Raw genomic sequence first — 11,298 nt, 5'->3', positions numbered from 1 at the left:
TGGTTATTACGGCGGTTTTCTAAAAACCGCCACAATTTTCTGGGGTTAAAACGGCGGTTTTCTGCTGGGTTAAAACGGCGGTTTAAACTGCCGTTATTTCCAGGTTAAAATGGCGGTTTTTTATTTGGTTAAAACGGCGGTTCAAACCGCCGTTATTTCCAGGTTAAAACGGCGGTTTAAGGGTGAGTTAAAATGGCAGTTTAAACCGCCGTTATTACCCTCACAGAATGTCATTTTGGCTTGTTAAAATGGCATTTTTGAACCGCCGTTTTTACCCTAATAATGGCATTTCAGTCGGTTAAAACGGCACTTTTGAACCGCCATTTTATCCCTTACAGAGTGGCTTTTGATTGGTTAAAATGTCATTTTTGAACCGTCATTTTAATCCTAACAGTGACATTTTTTTATCGTTTAAAAATACAATTTTTACCCTGGTTTTTATCGTGTTAAACAAATAATATTTATTATTAGAAATCATAATCCATAAACAAAATATTATATAACTCATAAACAAAGTATTAAACATAATATATGATTTTTTAGTATTGGAAATCAAAAGTAATAACTCTTATACAAAGTATCAAACATAACATAATTTTTCAACTATAAATGTCATAACATGTAACTCTTAATACATAAAATCTCCATCATATTTCATGCTGCGCTGTTGCTTGCTCCAGATGACCTACTTCCTAAGTCTTTTGGTGATAAAATCTCACTCTCTTGATTCAATTCCTACAACAAAAATATAATTTGAAAACATAATAAAAAAGAATAAAGTAAGACAATTTGCATAATATCCAGAATGCTAATGATATTATCCAAAATGTAAGAAAATACCATTGGCAGAAAACCAAAGCATGTGTATTAAGAAAACTGAATAAGCTAGGAACATGAACCATTGGCATAAACTAAGCCACGGAAGCAGCGTGCCTAAAATACCAGAAGCCTATCTTTCCAGGCAGATCAAACAGCATAGTATCAAACCAGTCTTCTGCTTGGAAGTAATGATATAATGATATAAAGAAAAAGTAAGGTGTAACGACCCGATTTCTGGTACGTCATGATCATACTAGAAACTGAGCGCTACCAACTTGTCTTCCTAATTATTATCTATTAATTATTATATGAGCCTGACTCGTTATTAAAAATGTAGTTATTTTGCAAGGTACTTTTTTTTTAAAACAGTTGGATTAATAAACAGAATCATTCATAATCAATTCACAAATAATAACAGATAAAATGGTTATAAACAATCTCACATAAATATATCACAAGCAGTTAATAACATTCGGTTATCCAGCCTTTATTAGAGTAAATATATTTGGTTAGGACACCCCTAGATATAGCTAGATAATAACTATATACATATGTATACATACAACATCCCAGGTCCTGACCTGTTTAAGAAGTCCCTAAACTGGCACCCAGGCTAGCCTAAACTCTATACTCACCTATTCCTTCTATACCACTAAAGCGAGGGAAAATACATTCTAAGTCTTCAAAACTCAAGTCATGTGGAACGTCATCAAAAGGTGGAACATCTTCTACAACTCCTCTGCACGATCATACATCGTCTTAGAATATACCTCTGGTACTTTATTGAGTGGCCGCATAACAGCAACGTCGTACGGGGGACTTAGGTTAAAGTTTGTAGATAAGCAGGCTGCAGATGTTGGCTGGTCTCACAGTATTTACATATAATTAGAGAACGATATTCACCCTAGACTCATAAGACTATCTAGAGCAGAATCCTCTTCTTGCGAACGGTCATCAGCGAACTATGGTAAGGTACTCTTACTTCCATCTGAAGGGAGAAGGGAGAGAGAAGGGGTAAGAACTGGGGAGTTCTTAGTAGGGTCGGGGTTATTAGTTAAGTTCATTAATTCCGTGTTGTTTAGCAGATAAATAGCAGAATATCGAGAAGCAGTAGACAGAAGAAACAGATAAATAGAGAAAATAGAAAGCAAAACACAAACAAAAGAATACAAGAAAACAAAACACAGACACAGAGAATAGAATGAAAACAAAGAAAGCATACATTCAAACAACAATCATAACAGAGGAAATGCGCAACCAAGTATGATGCATGTCTGTCCTATGCAGGCCATGAGCTCACGTGTCAGTTTACACCCTGCAGCCCAACATTACCTAGGAACTAGTCCTAGATATGGCTTATTTTCTGTAGATGAACTTCGGCCTACAGAAATAGCACTCCTGTAAGTGAACTTCGGCTTACAGGAATAGTCTAAACACAACACAACAGCTTTCTATAGGTGAACTTCGGCCTATAGAAATAACACCTCTGTAAGTGAACTTCGGCTTACAGAAATGGTTTAATCACAACAACTTTCTGTAGGTGAACTTCGGCCTACAGAAATAGCACCTCTGTAAGTGAACTTCGGCTTACAGAAATAGCGCCCCTGTAAGTGAACTTCGGCTTACAGGTATCACAACTCTCTGTAGGTGAACTTCGGCCTACAGGAGCAACACCCTGAGATACACAATTGATATTCACTGCAGGTGAACTTCGGCCTACAGGAATAACAACTTACTGTAGGTGAACTTGGGCCTACAGGACCTCTAGGGCCAATAGAAAAGCATCAGATGAACATATAATAGAATATCATGCCACAAGGCTTAACTCTTTATCTTTATACTCTTCTCTTCTATTCTCTTTGTTATATTACTCTTTTCTCATTATCATCATTCAATATCATTCTCATTGTTCATCATTACTTTCACATTCTTATGCAGTACTTCTTTCTTTCTCTGTTCAATCATACTATACAAACTTTACAGCTTTTACTTTTACAATATCTTGGCTCAAACCATTTCTCTTTATCATATTACTCTTTTCACTTTGTCTTTTTACTCTGCTTTGATTACTCTTTTCTTTGTATCTCTTTACTTTTCTCTGGTTACTCTGTTCTCTGTGTTTTCTTTACTCTGCTCTGATTTCTCTGTTTAACGTATGTATTTAAAGCTTATGTAAATTTCGGTATGAATAGTTAGTCCGTCCCAAGTATAGGTTCATTAAGTCTATACTGAAACAGTTTAACTTTTCATATAATACCTAACCCTAGTCGCGACTCAAGTACTAACTAAGTTGCCCTAGTTCGTTTACTAGTCTTTGTCTGTTTTTCTGTCATTAAAACTTTACAGACTTTTTCTTCGATTTTTTTTTATCTTTTCTTCAACTTTTTATCTTTTATTTATCTTTGCCTCACTAATATATTTTTACCACTCCCTAAGTGTTTTATGAAGGTAATTATGAGATTCTGTGCTTAAAGTTGTCTTTCTAAAGCTTTTATAGAAAACTGCCTTTTCTGCATTATTTTATTATTTTTATTAAAATATTATTTTTAATTAAATATTATTATTTAATATTTTATTATTATTTATTATTTTATCATTAAATTTTCGAAAATTACCCCTTTTTAACTTTTAACCTTTAAAATTCACTTTTTACCACCCGTAACTTTTAATATTTCTACTTTTACCACCCTAACTTTCAGAAATTACAAAATAACCCCTCAAACACCAAAATATTTACTTCCTTGCCCTTTTCAAGATCTAAAAGGTGTTCTTCATTGTTCTTCACCACACTCAAAGTGTTCTTCATGTTCTTCGTAAATTCTTCAGATTCTTTCTCTGTTTTTACCCGTTTTCAGTCTTTTCAGCAACCGATTTTTACCAAAATTCAAAATAAAATTGCAGCCACTAAAACCCCATCTTTTCTACATGATTTTAACACAAATTGAACCCCAATTTAAGGTCTAGGGTTCGTTTTTCCAGCAGCCATGAAGAACACAAATTCAAAGTTGAATATCATCAAATTTTATCAAATTTTCACCAAAATTTCAACAAGAATTACTCATATAAACAATCAATTTCAAGCATAACCAAACCATATCATAATCATACAACTCAAACACAATCAATCAAGATTAAATTCGTCAATCCCTACCTTGATTTGCTGCTCCAAATTCGGTTAGACTTTCAAGTGGTCCTTAAGCACTTTTTCCTCCTAAAACACATCAAGAACAACTTTAAATCCACAAACTCTCAACTGACCAAATCTCCCTCAGCATGTTAGGAAGAGATATCTCACCTTAGACTTGCTGAAAATTAATGTTTCTTGTCCCTCAAGTCAAGTTAAGCATGATTCCTAAGGAAGAACATCAAGAAAACACATGTTTTGCATGGTTTTCCTTGAAAACCGAATTTAAATGGGAAAGGGACAGCCATCTAACCTTATTTCCAGCCTTGATAAGTTACATGGTTATGTAGAGGAAGAAGAGAGGATCATTTTGGTGAAATCGGAGTTTTGATTTGAGTTTTAGTTCAGAAGAAATCAAGATTTGAAGATTAAGTGTTCATGAAGTTTTCTCTCTTTTCTCTCCTTTCAATTTCGGCCAAAATGATGAAATGAGACAGCCTTGGAGGTCTTGGGGCTGTAAGGTGAGTTGTGATTGGTTGGATTGGAGGTGGATTAAAATAATATTAAAATATCTCAGGTGTACAACTACTAAAACTAGATGTATCGGAACACTTGTAAAAACATCTCTAAAAATTATTTTCTGAGCTACTAGCATAAATGACACTAGTAACATATTTATTATGAGAATAGAACATGAATAATGAGGCCTTAGCATTGCTAAAGTCACCAGAGAGTGCTGGTGCTAAGCTGCACCAGTAAACCGTAAACCCGGTTAAACCGATTTTCTGTTTTTAAATAAAACAGACCAGGTAACCTTATAATATCATTCAAGCATTTTCTAATACTAATATAATGATAATATTATACTATTATCTCTCTCCTCTCATAAATCGAGTCTGGTTTGTCAAACTGAGACTATTTACGAAAAACCGAATCAAAACCCTTAACCGATACGGTTCAAAAACTAGGTTCTTCGTGACCACGTTATCGAGCTTGCCTCGGAAAAGGTTCTAGCTTAAGGATGACATAATGATAATGAGGATTGAGATGCTTGATGATATAACAGAGGTGCTCCCTTTACTGATCTTTCAGAGAAATCCGTGTATTCAGAAATGATCTCGCGTACTCGAAAATTAGGGTTGTTACATAAGGCAAAAGCATGTAAACATACCATATGAAGATACTACCAATTTGCAGCTGCTGCCGACTTGACTCGGGAGAAATTTGCAGCTGCCGATGTGTCTTGGGACATTTTTCTGAATTACTCATGACATTACTCTAGGACATTTTTCTGAATGTTTCACTGCATAGAATTAAAGGAAGCCTGTAAGTATGCTGTATTCATATTCCATAAATTGGAAATATCAGTACAGAGCTACAAAGTAATAATCTACATAAACTAATTCTCTCATGTGCCAATTGCTTAATGAAGACGTATAAATAATTGTAAAAGTAAAAGATAAATATAAAAAAAACCAAACCAAAGCACAGAGGAATTTCAAGTTGAATCTGTCTTACCGTGATACCCAACACATAGGACTCCATCTTTCAGGACAAACTGCAAAAGCAACAAAAGCCCGCAAAAATAAAATTGAAACAAAATGGATAACTCAGTACTAGTTGATTTTATGCTAATGGATAAAACCAAAAGAACTTATAGTCATATATAGAATAGTAGATATTTTTTTCTGTTATGAACCGTCCATTATGTGTAATCATGCTATATATGACCAAAAGCATATGCTTAGGTAATATAATAATAAACCACATAACTGAAATGAACACTAATAAAATAATAGTACAGCAGCAAGAAGCATCACCTGATTCCAGGTAGTTTGAATGGATAATCTGGAAGAAATTTGATCTTTCCATGGTAATATCCACTTAAAAATAGGACAACGGAAAAAAAACTGTAAATACCACAGCATTGATACATGAATTCCCAATATGGCAATTTGGCAACAACTAAGTCTTGTATCCCTAGTGGGATCGGGTGATATTATCATGTTTATATTCAAATGCTAATGAGTTCATAGATTGGAATATTTCAAATGACAAAAGACAAAAAGTACTAAAATATTTGAGATACTAATGTTCAACTATTGCTATATTAACAAACCTGCAAAAGGCTTTCCTTCAATTCCCTCCAACACATAATCTGAGTTTTCAAAATCAATGCCCAGACAAAAAGGAAAAAAAAGATTGCAAAGAGTTAACATTATAAAATAAGCTTACGCCACTCAAGAATATCATTTGGTGAGGGACAAGCCACAACATGGGAAACAGGCTCCTGCAAATTCAAAATCAAATTAAGCACCATCCAATTGACATTCTTTTAAAATCTGTCATCTGTTTATCATTTCTTTTCAAACAAAAAATTCCACGTGAATTGAGTGAAATTTTAACCAACTTTAATTTGTTTATAACACCTCAAAATAGCTGAGAATCACAGCTTCAAAACAACTCAATTTTTAAAAAGTTAAATGAGTGAAATTTAACCAACTTTAATTTGTTTATAACAGTAACAATGCATTCTAATACTTGTTATTAATTTGATCACATTCTCAGCATCCAAAAAAATTATAATAAATTAGCTAAAAAGGTTAGTAATGACAAAAACTTTGGAAGCAGCAAATGATCTACAACTGATGGATACTAATAAACATATAACTGATTTCTATAACTGAAAGTTCAATAATGAATCTAGAGTCATGACAAAGCCAAACTTTCTAATCAATGCACAGTCACGGTATTATTAGCTAGCTAGAACATGTTCACATGTGATATATATATATATCATCAACTAAAGTGGCCAGACCCAAATATATAACATAATTCAAAAGAATATTAATGGCAAATGATTACCATTTTTCCATGCTATATAAATTTCTTTAATAAGAAGATATATTTCCCTTTTAAAACTAATCTCAAAACTCAAAAGAAATATATCGTGGCTGTATATGTGTATATTTATTTTGGTACATAGTGAACAAAACTAAACTTGAAAGTCTTAAATAATAGATTAAAAGTAATATTAACTTTTTTTCTATACCAACAATGTAGACAAGTTAAATGGCAAATCCACCTAAGTTTCATAATCAAAATAAAAATGTAATAATTATGGACAAGGATTATCTCAAATACTTTCCATTTTAAATCAATAATTTTCTGATTGTTATTGCATTGGCACCCTTGGGGAGTTGCACCTTTGAGGTTATATATAGACTTCTAGTTATCTTTTTTATCTTATTACAAATATAGATAAATATAAGGTATATTTTAAGGTGTCTAGCTATTACTGCCATGCCTAACACAAATACAAAAAATAGATCCCACCTTAAAAAGTAAACCCAACAGTATTGATTAGCCACTTTTAGACAATTTCGACACACATTTTAAAGACATGAGAGAATTTTTCTAGTTATAATTACTAGCTAAGGCATTTTCTTTTGGGTCTAGTATGCCTAAGGTTATAATGCCTACCACCAGTATGGCTTTGATCCTTTAACAGAAAATAAAAAGGAATTGTTGTTTGAATTTACTATGATAAAAAATGAGATATATACTTCCTTCAAAGAGGGGAGACACTGAAGATGGAATGCAGCTGCAAAGGTGAACTTGCTCTTGCTCACAAAGACTGTGCCATTAAATGGTTCACTATCAAGGGCAACAAGACCTGTGATGTTTGTAAGGAGTTGGTTAGGAACCTTTCTGTCACCCTCTTACGCATCCGAAATGTTCAAACTCAGAATAATCCTGGAGCAAGCTCTCAGCACCATGATTATTACAGGCATGTCTAGTTTCTTTTGTTTGATGCCATGATAAAAAAAATTCAGATGTGAAAAAGATAGCATACAAGCTCGTAAGAGTAGGGGGCAAAGTGAATGGAATGGGCCCTCCAATGTGGTTGTTGCTAAGATCACTGCACAAGAAATAGAAAGTTTAATTTCTAGTTCAAACAATTACACAATTGGTGCTTAAGAAGTACTAAACTCTCTCGATTAATCAAACAGAACAATGTTTAACATGCCACTCATCAGTAGATTGATACAATAGATATAGAAAAGATAAAGAACAAATCTGCATCAAATTGATTCAAACAAAACTAGGGGAACAGAAAACTTAGTCTCCACCAATGGGTAATTTCTTGGGGGTTGTCAATCTCCAAACAAAAATCCAACAAGAGATGCAAGATCAGACCCTATAGAATAAGTGTCTTACTCAAATTCACATAGTTTATTAAGCACCTGATAGAAGTGTTCGCGCTTTGATACCACATCACATGAAGTAAGTTTTTCTGCTGAAGAAAAGAAGACAAACTGAGCATCATTAAAATGAAAAAATCAGGGAGAGGAACAAACATAAAATAGGAAGAGTAAGTAACAAAAACAAACCTAGATTGGAGAATTCCCAACTGAGAATGTCAAGGCCCAACCTAGGAAGAGTAAATAGGATATATTAGAGAAACAGATGAGACCTGTGTGCAAATGTCAAGATTAGTTTCAAACTGAACTCCAAGCTCAGAAGAAAAGGAACTCATTGGCAATAGAGTCCTAAAATACCCAAATCAAGAAGATAGTGATTAGTGAACCAACACCTTTGCAATCTTTAGCCCTCATATTTTGGGTGTTGCATCAATTAATCAATTAAGAACACAAATAGCATAGTCCACCTCATTTTAGCAAAGGGACTTAAAAAGTTAACACATTTTCTCTACTTTTCATTCATGGTTCCAAATGAAGCAAGTGATGAGACTGCTCAATCACCAAGATATATGAATATATGCTATCAGATACTTATTAAGAACAGAAAATAAAAAAAAAAACTTAGCAAAAGAAGAAACTTAGAAGGAAAATGAAAAAAAATTCTGAGATATTTTTATCAAGTCGCAGTTTTGTTATGGCCAATGGATAATGAAGGACAAAGATAAAGTAAACACATCTTATTAGTTTGTTTCTCCGTGTGGACCACGTTTTTCTTCCTATTTCATAAATTACTTAACCCTATTTGAATTAGCTTCTGAATTTCCACCCAAAAAAAAAATTAAAATAGAAATTGTGTTCACAAAAATTTAGAGCCTAGCTCATAATATATGAAGTGAATTGAATTCCTTGTTTTGGAACAAAACGATGGAGATAGATTTAATTTGCAATGAGAATGTAACAATTCTCATGTACAAGCTCAAAGAACTGAATTTAAATTCTCGCGTGAATTCAATTCCAGGATATTAAATATGATACCCATGCAAACCACAGAATTGGAATTAGAATTCTAACTCTAACTCTTGAAGGAATTAAATAGCATAATATATATAAACCCTAATCTTTGCATATTGTGCACCTGTTGCTACCGCCGCTCATCCATCTGCGAGACCCTTTCTTCTCCATTGTGAGTAGTTTTTTCCCTTGAAAATCACAATCAGCATAATCACAATAAGTGAAAGGCATGAAGAAGGTAGAACAGAAACAGAGAAATAAGTACCAAACCATTTCGCGATGAATCTCTGACCAAAGATGCCGTCGAACATTTTGGTAGATCTGATTTACTGGCGCGACTCAGTGAGCAAGCATTCTCTATTTTTTCCTACTAGATCGTAAACTAGATCTAAAAGCATGAAGTGAGAGGAAAAATCAAAAGAAGAAGATAAAATAGATTACCTATTGGAAGTGACAGAGAAGGCGCAACCAGATCGCAGAGCTTGTTGAAGGCAGCAACAATGACATTGTTTGCAGCGGCGACGCCGGCGGGAGATGAGCTGCAATCGGTGGCAGTAAAGAGATGTATGAGAGAGGTGGAAGATGAACGGCGACAAGAAATTAGGTTTGTCATTCACATCACTCTTCCGATTCATCACCTCCTCAGTTTAAAACACAAAAAGGGTAAAAAATAGGAAAATGACTGCAAAAAAAAAATTGAACATTACGACGGTGATTAAAACTGCCAATGCAGTTTTATGGACAGGCCATAATATTATTGCCATTTTAATCAATATTTTTTGTAGTGTAAGGGGTTCGACTTTGAGGAAGGGGTTTGTTTAATAAGAAAATGTTTTGGGGCTTTGAATACCTGATGAGTTTTGTAGATTAATGCAAATGGATTAATGCCTGTGATGTGAATGATTTTCTGTTGAGATTGATATGTTGTGTTGTTATCGAATTGGTTGATTTCTGGATTTTTGGATGAAATGAATTGAATCTTTGGATTTAGGTTTTCTTTGATTTAAATCAATAATGATTGGTCTTAAATGACAGATTTGAAAACATTGACTTGAAACGTTGGTTTTGTTGAGTTGAAGTTGAAAAGGGGGGACCTGTGATGGGTGGCAAACTCCAGTTTTTAGGGGATGTGCTGTCAAAATTTTTCTAAGAATTTGGAGTTGATTTGGTTAAGATTTTGAAAATGGATGTTCTGAGGGATTTCAAAGAAAATTGGATTTCTATGATTTGGTTAAGTTGCGATTTTAACTTATTCGGTTTTTCATAATACCGACAAGAGATTTTTGCTAACTAGTCAAAGACTTTAAAACAGTAATTTAAATATAAATTCAAGGGTTTGGGAATAGGAGTGTGAGTTTGAAGGTTATGCTTGAGATTGACAGTGATTGTGATGATGAAGGATGATGGTAGGCGAGTTTAATACTATTGAATATGAGATTGAGAATGAGATCGAATATGAGATTGAGAATGAGATTGAATACGAGATTGAGAATGAGATCGATGATGAGGTTGATTATGATTATGAAATGATATTGAATATTGTTCATACCCTGGGTCGAGCTGTCCGACCCGGGATGTTTAGCGACATGGCGACCGACCTCTTCAGGTCCGACTATCCAATCTCTTCTTAAAGAGATCGGCCGAATCAACAGGAAAGCCCAATAAAGGGCCCGAACAGAAGAACACGACCCAAATCCAAAGGCAGTCCAAGCCTATAGAGATAAAGGCGGTTCCACGGAAGATAAGCTGACCTCAACAAAAGATAAGATAAGATAAGATAACTAACTTATCTTATCCAAAGAAGGTCACATCTCACTACTATAAATACACGGGAGCACCCAGGTATAACTCATACTCTGATTCTACATAAAACCTGCTTAATACCCGTGCTAACTTAAGCATCGGAGTCTCTTGCAGGTACCCCCCACCCTCCGGTGACCAAGGATCAGAAGTGTAGCCAATCCAACAAGTCGGACACAACAGCTCCGGACGCCACCAGCCAGCCGGACACGTCATCTCCGACCAGAACAGAAGATCTCGACCGAGATCGACCTACAGTTTCAGGTAACCTTCGGAACATTGGCACCGTTGCCGGAGAACCTGGAAGTCATCCCATCACCATGGCGGACGGCCATGACA

The 11,298-nt window shown here is 34.5% G+C and overlaps 1 protein-coding gene across 19 annotated transcripts; it reads right to left on the bottom strand.

Annotated features, from left to right (window-relative positions):
• Positions 1-518: 518 nt before the first annotated feature.
• On the bottom strand, positions 519-9,892 carry LOC112721228 (uncharacterized). 19 transcript variants are annotated; one of them, XM_072206888.1, is made up of 12 exons: positions 9,601-9,887; positions 9,430-9,480; positions 9,284-9,347; positions 8,338-8,378; positions 8,191-8,240; positions 7,800-7,865; positions 7,510-7,619; positions 6,179-6,233; positions 5,764-5,826; positions 5,462-5,501; positions 5,115-5,246; positions 519-735 (listed from the first exon to the last, which is right to left on the bottom strand). In XM_072206888.1, exons 1-6 carry the CDS (start codon positions 9,770-9,772, stop codon positions 7,863-7,865), a joined length of 381 nt encoding a protein of 126 aa, XP_072062989.1. In that variant the 5' UTR covers positions 9,773-9,887; the 3' UTR covers positions 519-735; positions 5,115-5,246; positions 5,462-5,501; positions 5,764-5,826; positions 6,179-6,233; positions 7,510-7,619; positions 7,800-7,862. The 19 variants fall into 19 exon arrangements, 11 of the variants coding, with proteins under 11 accessions (XP_072062989.1, XP_072062987.1, XP_072062993.1 ...); XM_072206886.1 differs by having other exon boundaries at positions 8,191-8,243; positions 9,430-9,516; positions 9,601-9,886; XM_072206892.1 differs by lacking the exon at positions 9,430-9,480 and adding an exon at positions 3,971-4,030 and having other exon boundaries at positions 6,063-6,233; positions 8,191-8,243; positions 9,601-9,881.
• Positions 9,893-11,298: the final 1,406 nt, after the last annotated feature.

This window comes from Arachis hypogaea, chromosome 11, assembly GCF_003086295.3.
Source record: "Arachis hypogaea cultivar Tifrunner chromosome 11, arahy.Tifrunner.gnm2.J5K5, whole genome shotgun sequence".
In the NCBI taxonomy this organism is placed as follows: Eukaryota; Viridiplantae; Streptophyta; class Magnoliopsida; order Fabales; family Fabaceae; genus Arachis; species Arachis hypogaea.
Note: the sequence above shows the minus strand (reverse complement) of the source record. Positions and strands in the feature narration are given on the sequence as shown.

Excerpts from the sequence above, each read along its gene's own strand:
- LOC112721228 (XM_072206885.1), bottom strand. The coding sequence starts at position 9,772 with ATGACAAACCTAATTTCTTGTCGCCGTTCATCTTCCACCTCTCTCATA. Across the intron at positions 6,234-9,283 it reads ATGAGCGGCGGTAGCAACAG|GAGCCTGTTTCCCATGTTGT; the intron begins GTGCACAATATG and ends TTGAATTTGCAG. Across the intron at positions 5,247-5,461 it reads CCTATGTGTTGGGTATCACG|TGAAACATTCAGAAAAATGT; the intron begins GTAAGACAGATT and ends AATTCTATGCAG.